Here is a 20,004-nt window from a genome sequence, read left to right as displayed (position 1 = left end):
ACCAATAAACACGCAATGTTTTCAAATTATAATAGACATAAAACATTACATTAGTTTCAGATGTACAACATACTGATTCCATATTCGTATATATTACAAAGTGACCTCCACACTAAGTGTAGTTAACATTAGTCACCATACACAGTGAAAGGATTTTTTCTTGTGAAAGGATTTTGAAACTCTCCTCTCCAGCAAGTTTTGAATACGTGATAGCATTATTAACTTGAGTCACCATGATATGTGTTACATAAAATAAATTGACTTTTTACTCTTATTTTTCATGCTAAAAAGATTGAGTAAGACACAAGAATTCTTCATGTGTTTTTACACAGAAAAAAAATTCTAATGAGAAACAACACTAGGGATGTCCTAAAAAATACCAGACCACATACCAATATGGAACTAATTTCTTGGTTCTAAAATATAAATAGTAGTGCTTAGGCTAGGTTACTAATGTTTGCATGTGTGAAAATTTGTCATGTACTCTTCCTATATCCTGGTAGTCAAGTGTACCAAATGGAAGCAGTGAATCTTACACAAATGTCAGAATTTCTTCTCTTGGGATTATCAGAGGAACCAGAACTGCAGCCCATCCTATTTGGCCTGTTCCTCTCCATGTACCTGATCACTGTGTTGGGAAACCTGCTCATCATAGTGGCTGTCAGCTCAGACTCCCACCTCCACACTCCCATGTATTTTTTCCTGTTCAACCTGTCCTTGGTAGACATCTGTTTCACCTCCACCACCATCCCAAAGATGCTGCTGAACATCCAGACAGAGAACAAAGCCATCACCTATGCAGGCTGCATCACCCAGATGTATTTCTTCCTATGCTTTGCAGGATTGGACAACTTTCTCCTGACTGTGATGGCCTATGACCGGTTTGTGGCCATCTGTAACCCTCTGCACTACACAGTTACCATGACTCCCCAGCTCTGTAAACTCCTGGTTCTGGTGTCCTGGGTCATGAGTGCTCTGAATTCCTTGCTACAATGCTTGATGGTGTTGCAATTGTCCTTCTTCACAGACTTGGAAATCCCCCACTTTTTTTGTGATATCAAACATATAGTGCAACTTGCCTGTACTGACACCTTTCTTAATGATGTGGTGATATATTTTTCAGCTGGGCTGCTAGGTGGTGGTGCTCTGGCTGGAATCCTTTACTCTTACTCTAAGATAGTGTCCTCTATACGAGCAATCCCATCAGCTCAGGGGAAGTATAAAGCATTTTCCACCTGTGCATCTCATCTCTCAGTTGTCTCCTTATTTTATGGTACGAGTCTAGGCGTGTATCTCGGCTTTACTGGTACCCACAGCTCACAGTCCAGTGCAACAGCCTCAGTGATGTACACTGTGGTCACACCCATGCTGAACCCCTTCATCTACAGTCTTAGGAACAGAGACATAAAGGGGGCTCTGAGAAGATTACTTAGGGTGGCAGCTAAAAAAGAACCATTTGTCCTAGGGCTGAGGAAATGCACATGATTATAGGGCTAAAAGCCACAGAGCCAAATATTATGACTCTGATCATACTGTGAAAGTAGGAAGTACTCTGTTTATTTCCTCAGGTTTGTGTTTCTGTGATTTTAACTTCTCTATAATATTTAAGTGAATCACTGTTAACTTTCAACTTTATAATATATAAAAGTTTTTTCTTTGCTATTTTTCTCCTCTTTGAAATTGATTCCCAGCCTTGGATGAAATATTTGGATGCTCCCATTCATCTTGTGGAGACCACTTGGATTTCTTATGACCAATTTCTTTTGAAATGAAATATATCTTATTGAGCAATTTTTATTTTGTTTCACTAAAAGAAACACCTTGAGATGCACTACTCCTATGGAATTATACTGCACTTGGTAACCAAAGCCATTTATATCATTTCATCGGAGAGGAAACTAGAAGATCACAGTTTAATACTTCTCATACATCATTTCTTCATATCTCACTACCGTAACTGCTCTTTCTGAAAGTGTAGACTTCAACATATAGTGTGTTTAGTAACAGGCCATTGGCTTGTCTTCCCTCATTAGGATCCTGATTCTTATTGAGCTTGGTGTCCACATTCTTACCATAGTCACAGGCAACACTGTCAAATCATGTCTCCAATTCTAATTGAGGTGAAAACAGATTTCATAATGTAGTTTGACATAACATGTGCTTAGAGTCAAAGGCGACGTTAAGTGTGAAGAAGCAAAATTTTAAGTCATACATTTATTACTAGGTAAACTATTTTATGTCATATGTTTACTTATCGATGTATATAAGATCTGTGTCTGTGTGTAAAGGAATTTATGATTGGGTGAAGTATTGCTTGGTGTAATTATGTTTTCTATCAAATTGTCTTCCTGTCTCCATGTGAAAACTTTTATTGCTGCCTAAAATTATGATTCCCTCTTTGTTCTAAATGAAGCATTTCCCCCTACTGTAAATATTGTGTAACCACTGAGGGGTATGGAAAGAACTATATCAATCTCATTCATTATATATTATATCTGTGATCTATAGGTATGTCATATATATACATAAATGACCAAACAATGAGTAACTAGAAAGCTTGAATTCCTGTCAGTTCTGTGACTCAGTCATAAGTGTTGCACAAACATACATGTTCTTTCAATCTCTTTTGCTTAGCTACAAGGGAATAAAAATGAAGTCACTTTTTAACACAGTTACTTGAAATAAATTTCAGTAGGAACAAACATGATGCCATCTTCAATATCAGGACAAAGACCTACAATGACAAGTGGCTGATTATGATATTTTCCTTCAGTTCTGTTCACTATGATTATTGTTATCAATTAGCTGTCAATGAATATGTCATCTTAGAAGCAAATGGTTTAATATGATGCATTTATTACCAATGAGATTACATGGTAGTAAGTTGTTCTGAGTTCTGATCATCTCCTCTTGGTCTGTAGTCAGCTGTCAGTCTCTCTATTTTATCTCTAAGGCTCATTCATGATTCTCTGTGTGACTGTAGTGCTCTTCTCTGCTGAACCAATTCATGTCAGTTTATTCCCTATACAAATGCAAGTGAGTCATTAATTTGTGGGGAAATAAATTTATTAAATGATAATTGCTTTATTTTAATTCCTATATTGATATATAACATTTGCTTTCTTCTTGGTTAGAAGAGATTCTCCCAGCACTTCTGGGGGTGACTTGGCTGCCTGTGCTCTAGATGTGACCCTGAGCCATGTTGTACTAGAAAGTTTAATTCCTAACTAGTTAATGGAGCACAATTACATACAATGTACAGGACATACAACATGCTGAATTAAGTGAGCCATACAAAAATTAAGAATTTATACTACACAACCCCATTTTGTATATTTTGCAAAGGTGCACAAGGGTTAACTCCTATGTTATGTTATTGTTAAAAATGTAATTGCCCTGAACTGGTTTCTTCATTTCTGATGGTCATATGAGATAATAAATTCTAATTACAAATAAATATTTTGCAGAGTAAATGAAATGTATTGAAATACTCTGTTGAGTTCAAAGACAATATTCAAGTTCAAGATGGTATGTGTGAGACATTCACACACATATATGTACATGCACACAGAATCACATATGTTCCTATTTATTATGCTAAAGAAATCTTGAGAGAAAGTTGTAGGGAATAAAAATAAAAAGAATGAATGTTTGAGTGAACACAAAATGGAGAGAATGTAGGAATTTTGACACAAAGATTTAAAAAAGGACTATAATTTTAATAAAATTATTTTTTCTTTCTTAGATCCTCAAAGGATTCAAGGTGTAAATTGCACATTTACACTTACACAATGGGGAATTCTCTGTACCACCTAGTGGGGCAGAATATCTCCACATGGACTCTAATTTTCACCTTCTACTTGAAGGTGGGATTTATCACGAAATGGCTGCACCGAAGCAAAGCTCACTGAATGGATTGAGAGGCTTAATAGTCATGGGAATGCAAAGTACAGCATAAGAAATATAAACAATAACATTTTAATGACCATATATGATGTCAGATGGTAGTGGATTTATCAGAGTGATAAAGATCAGAGTGATAAATATAATATTTTATATTATATAAAGGTCTATCATGCTAAGTGAAATAAGCCAGTCAGATAAATATAAATTCCATATGATTTCACTCGTATTTGGAACCTAACAAACAAACTGAACTAACAAGCAAAACTACCACAGACTCATAGATGGAGAACAAAGGGCAACTACTAGGGAGAGGTTAGATGGTGGAGAGATTCAGGAATAAAGAAAAAGGATTCATGGATATGGGTGGTGATTTTGGGGGTAAGGAGGTACAAGGGGACTCAATGAAAAATATAATAAAGATTATATATTAAAAATAAATGTCTAAAAAAATTGTGGTACATATACACAATGGAATTCTATGCTGCAGAGAGAAAGAAGGAGCTACTACCTTTTGCAACAACATGGATGGAACTGGAAAGCATTATGCTGAGTGAAATAGGCCAGGTGCTGAAAGACAAATACCATATGATCTCACCTGTAACAGCAAGCTAAACAACAAAACAAACAAGCAAGCAGAAAAAAAAAACAAAGACACCGAAGTAGAGAACAAGGGGATAGTGACCAGAGGGGAGAGGGAAGGGAATTTAAGGGGAAAAAGGGGGAGGGATTTGGAGGAACAAATAGGAAGGACACAGGGAGGAGAACTAAGGGGGGTGAAAATGGGAGGGAGGTGGGGAGCAAGGGGTGGGGGAGGCTGGGAAGAGAAAAATAGACAAAAAACTCTACTTGAAAAATAACTAAATAAAATTAATTAAAATAAAAATAAATGTCTAATCACTGTTGTACACCTGAAACTAATATAATACTGCATATCAAGTGCAACTGAAAAATAAATTTAAGAAATGAGCAGCTTAGCAAAATAAGCCAGGCAGTAAAAGACAAATACCATACAGTCTCACCTTTAACAGGAACCTAATCAACAAAACAAACAAGCAAAATATAACCAAAGACACTGAAATTGAGAACAGGCTGACAGTGACCAGGAGGGAGAGCAGAGGGAATTTCAGGGGAAAAGGGGAAGGGTTTGCAGGAACAAGTGTAAAGGACACATGGATACAAACATGGGGCGGTGGAAATGGGAGGGAGGTGTGGCCAGAGGAGCAGCAGGTGCAGGTTTGGGTGCACACTCTCCCTGGGGCTGTGAGTGTGAGCATGGGGGGCCTTCTCAGGTGTGCACTCTCCCCGGGGCTACAGTTGTGGGCGTGGGACCTTCTGTGCCACTGGGGGAGCACCGTGGGGCTAGAGGGGAGAAGGCGGGAGCAGCTACAGCAGGAGAATTTCCCAAACAGCTGCGGAGTGTCTCTTTTTTCACTTTTTCTTTTTGAAAAATTCCTCCTCCTCAAGCCTGACACTCCATATAAGGGTGTGGCCTTTCATGCGACCAACCTCTCTGACTAGTCTGGGGAATATTCAGGTCAGAGCCCATCATGGGCAAACTCTTTTTTCTCCCCAGCTGGCATCCACAGTCTCAGTGGGTGCTCATAGCCCCCATGTGTTTTCCACTTCATCCTTATTCCCCTTGCTGCAACTCCAAGCAACCAAGTCTCTCCTGCTGCTGCTCAAAACTTGTCTGGCAGGGAAGAGAGCCATTTACTTGGCTCTCTCCCAAGAATCCTGCAGTGGACCCAGCAGGTGCTGGACCTGGGGCTGCAGCTGCCCTGGTCCCTGTGCTCATCCCAGGGATCTTACTGTCCTGAAACACTCTTCTCACTGTCTGATTTTTCAATGTCCGCTATAATTTTTGGACTCCAATCTTCATATATGCTGGAGTACTGTTGGCTGTTCACTCTGTTCCTCAGAAGATCCAATAGGTGTTTCAACTCTTTGCAGGAGGAGGTAGACTCTGCTCACACCTGTCTCCCTGCCATCTTCAGATCCCTCTTTTTCACATCTTTTTATGCATTTGTCATATCATTGGAACATTTAATCAATTTCCATTCAAAGTAATTGTTGATAGATATGTAGTTATTTCCATTTAATTAATTGTTTTCAGGTTGTTTTGTATTTGTCTATTCAGGGCACGTACCAGAAGCACTAAACGAATGCATCAAAAAGTGGGAACCCAGATTGGTATTTCTCTCTCTGTCTTACCACCCCCTCCTCTTGTCCTTTCTCTCTCTGTCTTACTCTTTACATCTAAATCAATAAATAAATTTTTGAAAGAAATATTTTAATGAGACATTGGCCTTTGTTCCTGAACAACGTGAGCTTCAGAACCTGTTCCGGATTCTCCACAAACTACCAGACCCTGGGCTTCCTCAGTTGCAAAGCCACCAGCCCAGTCAGCAGCTGAACCAGCATCTGTTCAGGATCTGGGGACCCAGGTTCCCAGATCTCCATTTCCCACACGACCAGTGTGTGGGTCAGCTGTGGATCTGGGGGTCCTGGCTGCAGGGATGACCAGGGGTCTGGCAGGCATAGAGGGCATCCAGAGCCAGAAAGTAACTATGCAATGTCTGCATGACCACCAGGCCTTCTACTTGGAGATGGTGAGAAGCTTGGAGACAGGGAGAGAAAAATTTGGAGATATCTGGAGAAGAGAGCCCAGAACAGAGACTGGGGATCATTTCAAGACCATCGAGGACCTGAGGGCTCAGGTCTTTGCAGCTTCTGTGGACAATGCTCATATTATTCTGCATGTTGACAATGCCTGTCTTGCTGCTGAAGACTTCAGAGTCAAGTACAAGGTAGAGCTGGCCATGCCCCAGTCTGTGGAAAGGGATGTCAGTGGGCTTGGAAAGTTTAGTGTGCCTCTTTTACTTACTTACTAGAATTTCCACTTATTTGAATTCAGCTTCTCTAAAAATAGAAGTACTTCAGTTTATCATGCTTTCTGCTCTAATACACAGACTTTTTCTCTTTTGTCCATTATCTCAGTTTCACAAAGCTTTTTCCAGGTTTCAATAAAAAAGTATTTGGAAATTCCCATTTATTTCCTGGGGTCATATGAACTTCGGTCTCAAGAATTTTCTTCCATGTTACTGAAAGAATGTTCAAGAGTTGTATTACCCACATGAAATAAATGCCATTTATTAACTAAATAGGTTCATGTGATGTTTTCACAGAGAAATGTGAAATACAGTTTCCACTTTGGTCTGTCCTTCCAGTCTACTTCATTCTGTTAACTATTCTTAACTCATGTTCTGACAACATGAGTTTTCGCATTCTGCAGATTTTTTTCTGATTAAATAGATTTTAAAACAATTTTCTTTTTTCATTGTTGTTGAAGTACAGTTGTCTCCATTTGCCCCCCATCGCTTTCTCCAACCCCACCTACACCCACCTTCCACCTCCAATTCTTCCCCTCTTTGGCTTTGTCATGGGCCTTTATACATGTTCCTTGATGACCCTCCCCTGTTTTTCCCCTGTTATGCTCCTTCCGCCTTCCCTCTGGTTACTGCCACTTTGTTCTTTTTTAAAACATTATTTTATTGTTATTCAATTACAGTTGTCTGCATTTACCCCTCACCACTCCCTCCACACCCCAGCCATCTCCATCTCCCTTCCCTGCTTCCATCCCCCAACTGTTGGTTTTCTTTGTGTGTCCTTTATTTTCAGGTTCCTGAAAGCCCTACCTCTCTTCCTCTCTACCCCCATTATCCCCTTGCATGTCCCCTCTGGCTACTGTCAGATTGTTCTTAATTTCAATGTCTCTTGTTATATTTTACTTGCTTGTGTTTTTTTTTTTTTTTTTGATCAGGTACTTCTTTATTTAAAGGTCTCTGCTTATATTTTGCTTGTGTGTTTGTTTTGTTGATTTGGTTACACTTATAGGTGAGATCATATGGTATTTGTCTTTCACCACCTGCTTATTTTTAACTGGATGCCTGCTTTTATTCTCTCATTTAGTTCAGTATCCTCAATGCCTAGCATACTCTCTGGCAGATGTTGATTATCAAATATGTATCTCCAGGCAGAGTCCACATGGAAAGGTATATTTGTGAAACAGATTGACCTAATATGAGCTTCAGTCAAAATTAAACTTAAAGGTGGAAGGCATTACTTATTTGATTACTCTGCAAAATATTTTTTCATGCTGTAATCTACTTGAATTGTATAGAAAGTGTGTTCTTTGTGCAACAGTCTGTTTTCATTGAGGTAAAGGATAGTTAGTATATTTTGAATTTTATTACTCAATTATTTTCCTGTTTGTTCTTCAAAATTGTAATTCTGTGTACAAATATGATCACCCTATAGTTCTAAACAAAATATCTGCACTCTTCTAAAATTTGGCCTAATTATGAAATAGACAGCAAATGAGCTACATCAGTGTCATTCATTCATATCACCTCATGCTCTGGAATCTCTTCCATCTCCATGATCGGGGGTGACCTGCAAAAGGGTTTGAATTGCTTCCCAGGCCTGTGATGCAGGGCCCATGTTTAGTTTTATGCTAAACATGCAAATCCTTCCAATATATTCACGTTACCTGGAGGGAACCTAGATGAAGTCACTTGTTAATCCACTTATCCAGGATAAATTCCAACAATTGAATGATCACAAATGTTTTCTCCAAATCTCAGAACATATACCAAAAATTAAGGAATTGGGGGGTTATTATAATTGCCCTCAGTTTTGTTTGCCTGGATTATTGTACCAATTAGCTAATGCTGTCTAACAACTTGCCCTAAATGCTATATTTCCGGGGTCCAGCCTCAGCAGGGTTCAAGGTCCCCAAAGGATGGATGGCACAGGTAACATGATGAGTCAGACACCCTACTGGATGTTGGAGAACAGCCAGGCTCTGTGGGTCTGACTGAACTCATTAAGTTTGATTTAGGCTTTATTTTTGTTTTAAAGATTTATTTATCTTTAGAGGAGAAGGGAAGGAGAGAGGGAGAGAAATATCAATGTATGGTTGCCTCTCGTGCGTCCCCTGCTGGGAACTGGCCTGCAACCCAGGCATGTGCCCTGGCTGGGAATTAGACTGCAACCCTTTGGATTGCAGGCCCATGCTCAATCCACTGAACTACACCAGCCAGGTGATTTAGGCTTTATTTTTATAGAGATTGTTATATAATATTAAAGGAACAGGTGATCAGTTAAGCAGAAAAAAACAGTACAGAGGTAACCAGGAAAAGTACAAGAATTTCCATAGTTTCAGTTATGTTAAACAAAAGTTGTTTTGACCAGGAGAACCATTAATCAGACAATTTGAAATAGCTTTATGTACAGAGTTTGAATGTTTTATTGTTTATTAAAGGCCTTAGAATTTGACATTTGAAATAGCTTTATGTACAGAGTTTGAATGTTTTATTGTTTATTAAAGGTCTTAGAATTTGACATGGGGCAAAAGTGTATGCTAGACTAAGCAGAGGTTAGGAAATTCATTATAAGGCCTTTGTGATGTCTAACTTAGCTATCCGTCTTTCTGTCTAAACTGTTTCTTTATGTAATATGAACTCTAACTCCTTGGTAATTGTTTCTACATGCTTAGTTTGTAGTAGCTAATCAGCTTCTTCTGTTTCTTTGCCTGTCTACTTCTAATTAATACATATCCCTGTCCAAGGTAGAGGAGGGGCTGTTACTCCATCAACTTTTAGATATTCAGGGGCTACTTCATTAGGAAGAACTTTGTTCTCTGGCCAGAAAATTATTTTGTATAAGTTCATTGGAATTATGGGGATCATTGGGCCTGAAATGCAGGTGTCTAAAACTCCAATGACTTATTAATTGCAAAGACAAACATGCAAGGGAGAGATAGACAGGAAATCCAGCCACAGTTGCCTCTGCTATGCAGATGCATCTCATCTGTCTCACCTGTGTCAAGGGACAATTGTTGGTCGGCTCCCAACACTATATTATTATAACACCCTTTTTCTCAAATGGGTTCATGTGATGGGAGTTGCTCTGATCTCTGCCCTGAATTTCCTGGGTCTGCCTCAGCTGTGAGTCTCTGCACTGAGCATGTGTAGCTCATCCATGATGTTATGTAAGGGTTGTGTGCACCCTGCCTTGAACCAGTTTATGTCAGTTTACTCTATTTATATATGTAAACTAATCTTTTAGTTTACAAAAAATATGTGGTTTGCCTTAAATTAATGCTACTTTTTGATATTCATTTAAGACACATTGCTCCCTACCCAGTGACATTTCTCCCTCCCCTGTTAAAGTGTGGCTCAACTACCCATGCTCTACATCTTACCTTGAGCCATGCATCATTAGATTTCTCTTGCTCATATTTAAAGTGTACAGTTTTCTGAATTAAAGGGGTCTTACAAAATTAAGAATACATATTGCATGCATCCATGCTTACATAATTCAAAGATATGTATGTATAAAGATTTTAAGTTCATTGTTACATAATTCTGAACAACTGAATCTCCCTGAGCCCATTTTCTTAGTTCTGATGGTGATGTGGGATAATAATAAATCTAATGAATACAGTGCAGAAAACATAAAATGTCTGGAAATATTTCTTGAGTACAGGGCTCTCTTATGGTTTAGTAGGGTGTTTATGTGTATATGTATATATGTGTGTGTATCTACATATATAATATTTATAAGTATAAATATAATGACTTAATTAATAAGCATTCAATTGCATAAATGTACATAAATGTACTCAATAATACCATCTTCGATGTTGAAAGGAAATTTCAGAGAAAACTGAAGACGATAGAAAAAAATTATGACAGGTTGAAATAAAAGGAAGATTAAAAAATGTACAAACTACACACAAAGATTTTAAGCAGTATGGTTGTCTAAATTTTTTTAATCCTTACTGCAGGACATGTTTTTATTGATTTGAGAGAGAGAGAGACTCAAATGAGAAAGACTGATCCATTGACACCCACACATGCCCCAGTGGAGGATCAAACCCCCAAATCCATGCAAGTGCCCTTACCAGGAATCCAACCCATAACCTTCTGATACACAGAATGATGCTCCAACTAACTGAGCCTCATGGCCAGGGCAGTTGTCTTTAATTACTTTCCTCTCTCAATGTCCAAACACTTAAAAGTCAGAACCACATTTTCTTTTATACGGTAGGGATCTCTGTACCTGCTAATAGAGCAGAAGCTCCAAATTGACTTTAGATTTCTTTCTTCTACTTATTGGGTGTTTCAACAGAAAACGTCCTCACCCAAGGGATGCAAGTAAATGAATTGAGGTTCTTTAAGTCACTTTCCCCTAAAAATGATTGAATAAGTGTCTGCATAACAGTGTTATTGCTGCTGTAACAAATTACCACACTAAGGGTTTAAAAGAAACAAGTTCATACACCTATAGATCTGGGGGTCAGAAGCCTGATGAGTCAATGGGCTGAAAGCAAGATATCTGCAGAGCCAGGTTCCTTCTGGCTTCAGGGTAGATCCTGTTTCCCCTTCTACCCCAGTTTCTCCTGCCACTAGGCCCTACTCCATCTTCAAAGCCAGCCATGTAGCATCCTTCAGTTTCCCTCGGATTCCAACTACTCTTCTATTCTGTTCCAATGTTAGGACCATGGTGAGTACATCAGTCCCACCTACATAATCATGGCATTTTATCTTAAAATTAGCTGATTAGTCACACTATTCCATCTGCTACTTTAATTCTGTCTTGCATTGAAAAGTAACATATTACAAGTTTATGGGAATTATGATGTAAGTATATTTAGAAGCTCTTCTTTTGCTTACTGCAAATTTTTCTTCACTAATAATTTTCATAGTGTCACACAAGGGCCCTTATGCAAACAAATCAAATTAGGTACTTTTCAGAAGCTTATCATATGTCACTCATGAATCCTTATACAAAATAATTGAACAATGAATTTATAACAGCTTCTGGAATGAGTGAATATACACTATCCATGCAAATGATTTTTGGTTTTGAAGACCTAAAAGTACCTACACCTGACTCTAATTTAGAGCCAGCCATACTACTCAAACTGTGGTCCAGAGACAAGTTCCTGCAGCATCAACACCACCTGGGAACAAATTTGATTCTAAGAACCCCTGGGCCCACCAGGACTTGATTCGAACAGTAATGTTGGGTGACTTATCTTGAAGTTGGAGAAGTGCTGCTCTACGCTAGGCTTTGTCACCTTCTCACGTTGACAATAGGGGTGGGATAATTATTTGTGATGGATACTATAGGTGGTTAGTAGCCTTTCTCCACATATTTCAGGGGCAAAATCATCTCAGGAGGAGAATCACAGGCCCAGAGTTTGAAAACTGGGAGCAACCTGGCAGATTTCAATCAAGGTCCATCCCTCACTTAGTTCATAACTTTGAGCAAATCACTAAATGCCTTCCAGCCCCATTTCTGCAAAAGGAAATGCAGTTCATGATAGTAATACCTAATAGAATAGACTTTTCAAAAATTATATCAGAAAAGTCTATAAGGTATTAAGTTCAGATAATATAGCATAGAACTATCAAAGGGTATCTCTCATAATTAATACATATTTTATAATGAAACACTATATGGCACCTCATAACTTGTGATATTAAGAAATGTCTATTTATTTTGACAAATGCATCAGGAAGTCAGGCAGTGTGGTAGCCAGGATTGCATATCAGAGGAACACAGTTCTCCCCTCATTGACGAGGGGATAGCAATGCTCTGGAGACATCAGGGTGGTGTTGCTATCATAAATAAGTTATTGGGTATCAAAAGACCAACCTGGGTCTGATGGGTTTTATTGTCTCAGACTTTGGAGAAAATGTTCACTCAGTGTTGGAAAAAAGTACTAGGAGGTGAGACCTCTGGGAAGCACATGAGACCCAAGACAAGGAGTCATAAAATCTAAATCCTCCTGGCTTCTACCATGGTCTTTTGAGATCTGAGAATCATTAGGAAAAATTTTCTTTCTGTTAATTACAGAGGCCCTGGGGGAAATCATGTACTTACATGTACAAATAACATGAGGGAAATGTGTCTAATGAGTCAATATACAGAGAGTTGTGAATATCTCTCCATGCAGTACCTGACCTTGTACAATGATGATGGATAGGACATGGTTGTTGCTGTTGATTCCTAAGTCTTGCTCAAGAACTGATGTTTCACTCCTTCCTACTGTCTTGTGTGGGACAGAGCTTCAGTCTCCATCATCAACCCTACAGGGAGTAATTCTCACACACAGAAAACTTCATTTCAGAAAACCCACTCAGGGGAGTCTGAGAGTCTGGTAAGTACATCAGGAAAGGGTCAGAGAGACTGGAACCTGAGAACTTTCATTGAGTCTCTAGGACCCTAATCATCCCAGTCCTGAGACCAGATATCTCTGTTTGTATTCTTGGTTAAGGAACTAATTTATACTTAATTTACTTAATATGTTAATAAGGAAGTGTCCATTTGAATCTGCTCTTCCGGGCCAAGCAATGGGCCTGGGAGTCCAGTCAGATGATGCTGTACAATGAGTGAGATGCGTGAAATGGCTACAGGAAAATAAAACACTGTGAGTGATTTCCTGTTTGGGGAGAAGGAAATGGAACATTGGGTGTGGAGAGCAGTGCAGTGAATTGAGAGCATTTGTACTAAAATTCCAAGATGGGGTGTATTTTAACATGTTTTGTATTCATTGAAAGATCCAGCCAGTAGAAGTAGACAGCACCTTGCAGTAGCAGTTAAGGAGACAGACAATGCAGTATCTTCTCTCATGCTGCATATTCACATGAGAAAATATTTAATAAGTCTAAATGTAATCCTAAGTAGTTCTACTTCATTATTGGTTAGGCTGATATATTTTAGGATTTTGTGTCCTTTTATGTCTCTATTCAAACAGTTAGTAAAAATTCCTATCCCGCACTCAGCCTTTCCATGCAGTGCACATTTTTCTATGTGTTGAATGAGAGATGCTGTCATGTTCTTGGGAATATGAATTGAGGACTCACCCTATTCTAGCCAAAGTAGCATGCTGAGAAACAATAGTTTTGAAAATTCAGGAATGAAAAAATTAAGGCCACACATTGTATCTTAGATCTTAATGACACCAAGACATTCTAGTTCACATTTATATTTATGCCATGATGACTTCACTGTTTCAGCTAACGAAGTGGAAATCTTCAAATATTAAAAAATTTCTGTTCTACCCCCTGTGAATTTTCAAAGTAAAATACTTACCCAGGGAAGCTAATGAATGCAGCCACTTAAGCTCAGTCCCTCCATCACATGTCACTGACTGTATTAGATTGCTGAGACTGCTGGGAAACACTCCCACACCAGTTATTTTCAGTGAGCACAGTTATGAGCATATAGTTCTTGCTGTCAGAGGGTGGCACAAGTCTCAATGGCTAATCTCAAGGTGTCTGCAGGGCTGGTTCCCTCTTAGAGGCTCAGGAAGAACCTAAGAGAGACAGGGGAGAGCTGTCTTGTCCTTAATTCCAGTTTGGGTTCTGACCACCTACATGCCTTGGCACAGAGCCCTATCTCCTTCACCAAAGCCAGCAGTGTTACATTTTCTCCTGGTCTCCCCCTCTGCATCTTGGGGAGCACTGTGCTGACCTTGTTTCCCTGGATGATCCTACTCATCTTCTACCTTCAAGTCAGCTGATTTCAGCCCTGTTCCTTCTGCTACCCTCATTCTCCAGTTGATATAAAAACATCATATTCAAACATACTGGGGATTAGGACATAATATCTTATAGAAGTCAGAATTCTGCCTACTACAAAATGTTTTTCGGAATACTATGATTATGTGTCACTCAAGGGCCCTTATATAAAGGATACACAGATTTAATCATAGCCTCTGAAATAAGTGAATACATTCTTCTGCCAAAACTCTACACAAAGACGATGTTTGAATCACAGGAACTGAAACAACTTGTAATTGAGTTTAACACAGAACCACACAGCCTTTCTTCCCAGAGAGAAGTCCACAGACAGGATCTGCAGCATCAGTACCACCTGGGCGCTTGCCAGATACACAGCTTCTCTGAACCTGAAAAATCTGCTGAGTCAGATTCTGAATTAGAATTAGAATTCTGGGTATACTATATGCATTTGAAACTGAAGAAGTGCTGGTCTAAACTAGATTTTTACCTTTTACAATTTACATTTGAGGATGGATTATAAATACAGGGGTATTTATTTGTGTGAGCATGAATTATAAATGTTTAGTGGTATCCCTTCAGGCATTGCTAAGTGTAAAGTCATTACCAGTTGAGACCCACTGACTGGAAGAAACCAGACATAATCATAACCAAGGCCCATTATATAGTCTGATATTACCTTTGAGCAAATTGCTAAACCCCTTTGGCTCCTCCCTAAGGCCTTGGTACCAGGCATCCCCACTGCCAGGTACCCACTTGCTCATACAGCCTTGATCTTTCTCCCTTTCTCTCTTGAGTTGAGCTCGCAAATGTCACTTATTGGCAGGTCTTGCCTAAAAACACATGAAAAATAGAACAGCCTGGATACTTTCCTTTTATACCTGCTTTTGTTTTCTTCATAGGATTTGTCACCATTTGCAATGTTATATTTATTTCTATTTTTTGCTTCTATATTTTTTTCCAATATTACCTTGTAGGAATTTGTATTCTTCAGCATCATCTACTCACAGCTTTGACAGTGCAGAAAACACAGTCAGCACTCAATCTGTATTCCTAAAAAACTTGAATAATTTTTCCTTAATACTGTAATTAGGCTAACACCTTGGGGGGGGGAACAGATTGGGACAAAGATTTGATTAACACAGAAAACTCCTAGAAGGAAACAGATCCATCTCAAAATACTGAAATTAATATCTTAACTACAACATATAAACGGTAGCATTACAGCTATGTGAGTAATACTGCTTTGTGTGAAAATTACTCTTGTTCTTTTTCTCTTTCTTGCAAGTCACCTCCACCTCATGGCAGCAGGGAACCTTACCAGGGTGTCAGAATTTCTTCTCCTGGGACTATCAGAAAAACCAGAACTGCAGCAGCTCCTGTTTGGACTTTTCCTTTCCATGTACCTGATCACTGTGTTGGGAAACCTGCTCATCATCCTGGCTGTCAGCTCAGACTCCCACCTCCACACCCCCATGTACTTCTTCCTCTCCAACCTGTCCTTGGCTGATATCTGTTTCACCTCCACCACTATCCTGAAGATGCTGGTGAACATCCAGACACAGAACAAGGCCATCACCTATGCAGACTGCATCACACAGATGTATTTTTTTCTATTCTTTGGTGTGTTGGACAACTTCCTCCTCACTGTGATGGCCTATGACCGATTTGTGGCCATCTGTCACCCCCTGCACTACACGGTCATCATGAACCCCCAGCTCTGTGGACTGCTGGTTCTGGTGTCCTTTATCATAAGTGCCCTGGATTCTCTGCTACAATGCTTGATGGTGTTGAGGCTGTCATTCTGCACAGACTTGGAAATCCCCCACTTTTTCTGTGAACTCAATCAGGTGACCCAACTTGCCTGTTCTGACACTTTTCTTAATGACATGATGATATATTTTTCAGCTGTGCTACTGGCTGGTGGTCCCCTGGCTGGGATCCTTTACTCTTACTCTAAGATAGTGTGCTCCATACAAGCAATCCCATCAGCTCAGGGGAAGTTTAAAGCATTTTCTACCTGTGCATCTCACCTCTCAGTTGTCTCCTTATTTTATGGTACAATCCTAGGAGTGTATCTCAGCTCTGCTGGTACCCACAGCTCACAGTCCAGTGCAACAGCCTCAGTGATGTACACTGTAGTCACACCCATGCTGAACCCCTTCATCTACAGCCTCAGGAACAAAGACATAAAGGGGGCTCTGAAAAGATTCTTTGGATGGCAGGTAAACAAGTTATAATTAATATGAGGTCAAAAATTGACCTTGATTTCTAGGCCCCAAAATGCAAAACTAGAAATTGGGGAATTTTAATTAGATTGTGGGTTTTGAACTTTCTCCTTTTATTTCTGTCCTGGAGTTTTCATTTCTATGAGTTCAGCTTCTCTGTATAAGTTAAGTCACTGTTTTATTAAGCTCTGCTACATCTATTATCTAGACAGTGTTTCTCATTTTCCTAGTTTCACATAGTTTTTCCAAATATTCGTAAATTCAAGTTCATTTCATGGAAGCATTTATTTCTCTTTTTAATATATTTTTTATTGTTGTTCAAGTATAGTTTTCTGCCTTTCCTCCCCCATTATTGTCCATATGTCCTTTATAACTGTTCCTGTAAATCCTTCTCCCTTTTCCCCCATTGTCCCTTCCTCTCTCTCCTCTGAACACTGTCAGCCTGTTCTCAATTTCAATGTCTTTGGCTTTACTGGAGAGCATTATACTAAGTGAAATAAGCCAGGAGGTAAAAGACAAATACCATATGATATCACCATTAACAGGAACCTAATCAACAATGAACAAGCATTGATTTCTTAAGACTGATTTCTTCTCAAATGACATACATCACTATATTAATGTGCTTTTATTTTGTAGATAGATAGTCATAAATATATTGTCATATGGAAAAAATTTTCACTTGGTTACTCACACCATTTATATACTCTCATTCCAGGAAAATCTGAAACCTCAGTTTTTACCAAGTGTCCCTCATTCAGTATATATCAGTACCTTAGTGGATTTTCCTGAGAATGTAGACTAGATCATTGTTCCCTGTATGTTTCAGCCTGTTGACTGTGATGCTACAGAATAGGAAGGCCAGGGCACTGGCCTGGGGTCCTGTTACTTGTTTCTCAGATCACACTTGATGTTACATAACAACAGCATCTTGTTGTCCTTATAATTGCAACAACCATCACAGAAGTATGAAAACCTAAGAATATCACTCTAAGTTCCTGGATGGTACATGGCACCCTGAGGGCCACAGAGGGTTTAGAATGGAGGGTGGGGAGAAGGAGAGAGATAAAGAGTGAGAGAATGGATTGAATTAGGTGGGGAGGCTTAGGTGCTTCTCTAAGCAGCCTTGTCACATAGTTGGCAGAAGGATTATTTGAGATGGATTTCTTTAAAACAAATACCTCATACCTGAAAAACTATAATGCCATTATGAAGTGACCTTCTGGGTCTCTTTTAATGGCCTTTGTTTTGAAGTCCATTTTGTCTGATCTGAGTATTGCTACCCTGGCTTTTTTTTCCTGTCCATTTGCTTGGAATATTTTTCCAACCCCTCACTTTTAGTCTGTGTAGAATGGCCATCATAAAAAAATCAACAAACAACGAGTCCTGGTGAGGATGTGGAGAAAATGGAAATCTAGTGCACTGTTCGTAGGATTGCAAACTGGTGCAGCCACTGTAGAAAACAGTATGGAATTTCCTCAGAAAATGAAAAGTGGAACTGCCTTTTGCCCAGCAATTCCACTGCTGGGATTATATCCTAAAACCCTAAAATACCAATCCAAAAGAACCTATGCACCCCAATGTTCATAGCAGCACAATTTACAATAGCCAAGTGCTGGAAGCAACCTAGTGCCCACCAGTAAATGAATGGATCAAAAAGTATGGTAAATTTACACAATGGAATACTACTCAGCAGAAAAAGAGAAGAAACTCCTACCCTTTGCAACATATGGATGGAACTAAAGAGTATTATGCTAAGTGAAATAAACCAGGTGGTGAATGACAAATACCATATGACCACACTCATAAGTGGAACCTAATCAACAAAAAAAAAACAAGCAAGCAAAATATAGCCAAAGATATTGAAATTAAGAACAACCTGACAGTAACCAGAGAGGAGGTGTAAGGGGATAATGTGGCTAAAAGGGGAAAGGGTTTTCAGGAACAACTATAAAGGACAAATGGACAAAATCAAGGGGTGGGTGGGATCAGGAGAGGGAGGCAGGGATGGCTGGTGTGGGGGGGGAGGGGGGAGGGAATGCAGACAACTGTACTTGAACAACAATAAAATAAAATAAAAGTGTTATGTCAGGCATTTACACTAGTCTCATTGTATAAAACCTTGGGTTTTATAACCAGTCTCCTTGTTTTACTGTCTTATTCAGCTCAGTGTTCAGAATACCTTTCATAGTACCTACAAAAAAGTGATTTTCAAGTATATATCTCCCAATGCATTCTATGTGTATATGAGGGAGGACAGAAAGGACTTAGGGAAAATCCCAGCAGGTGCCATGAAGTAGTAGGAACAGACATCTTCTCACCAGACCCCACCCCCATTCAGTCTTGATCAAAGAGAAAACCATTTATGGCAGGAAAACCTCTCTAGTGGGTGTGGAAGTCAACAACAAGGGCTGGCTACTCTGGATAATTCCAAAATGGAGTAAAAATGGTCTGGAGACCCACCCCAAAGCTCATTATACCATCATTATAATGAAAATTGACACCTCAATTTGTGGTAAAAATTGACACCACAAATTGAGGAGAGCAAAGGCCATGACCCTTCCAGAAGGAGCATGTTTGAACAAGGGCCTCTTCCAACCTGAAGACAGAGTAAGAATTAGGTGTCCTAAAGCTCGGAGAAACCCCTCCTTCACCTTGGACACACATAAAATCCCAAGGACTAACTGGTGCGCAAACTCCATCTCCAGGTAGCCCTCTTCCACTCAGGTGGGTACTTTTCTTTTCCAGGGATGCCTGGGCCTCTTTCTTTTTATCTACCTAAATAAAACCTGCTTTATTGTCCTTTATCTACAATAGTAGTTCTTTGAGCTACAATTCCACTCCATGCAAAGTGGTTCCCTACATTCCATTTTTATTTTTTTGAGGAAATTCCATGCTGCTTTACATAGTGGCTGTGCCAGTCTGCATTCCCAATAGTGCACTAGGGTTAATGTTCTTCCAAATCTTCACCAGCATGTGGTATGTTATTTTTTTGTGGTTGTCGATTTATTAATTATAGGGAACCATTCTGAGTGGCGTGGGGAATGTAGTCCAGCCCCCACTGAGAAAGGCCAGTGGGTAGTGAGGTTAGCACACAGGACCCAAACCCACGGATAGGTTCTCCTGTGCAGAATCAGGCCTGCATTATACCTAGGCTGCTATGAGACTTGCTTTTGCTAAAACTCCCTCAATTTGGATTGAGGCAGAAATGTTTACTGAATATCTTTAAAGTACCTTCCTAAAATCTGTGCAAAACCTCCCAAGTACGGAGTGTA

At 39.4% G+C, this 20,004-nt stretch overlaps 2 protein-coding genes across 2 annotated transcripts; both read left to right on the top strand.

Moving 5' to 3' along the window:
- The first annotated feature begins 516 nt into the window (after nt 1–516).
- LOC128627856 (olfactory receptor 7A10-like) lies at nt 517–1,485 on the top strand. The gene has a single exon (XM_053668063.1). The coding sequence runs from the start codon at nt 517–519 to the stop codon at nt 1,483–1,485; it is 969 nt and encodes a 322-aa protein (XP_053524038.1).
- An 11,523-nt stretch (nt 1,486–13,008) lies between these two features.
- LOC119051836 (olfactory receptor 7A10) lies at nt 13,009–17,534 on the top strand. The gene is given in 4 exon segments (XM_053668062.1): nt 13,009–13,075; nt 13,078–13,138; nt 15,790–16,726; nt 17,448–17,534. Coding segments are annotated over 4 exon segments (1,152 nt in total).
- The last annotated feature ends 2,470 nt before the right edge of the window (nt 17,535–20,004 follow it).

Source organism: Artibeus jamaicensis, unplaced genomic scaffold (assembly GCF_021234435.1).
Source record: "Artibeus jamaicensis isolate MK-2021 breed Jamaican fruit bat unplaced genomic scaffold, CSHL_Jam_final contig_477, whole genome shotgun sequence".
NCBI classification, from domain to species: domain Eukaryota; kingdom Metazoa; phylum Chordata; class Mammalia; order Chiroptera; family Phyllostomidae; genus Artibeus; species Artibeus jamaicensis.
This window is presented reverse-complemented; position numbering and strand designations above follow the sequence as displayed.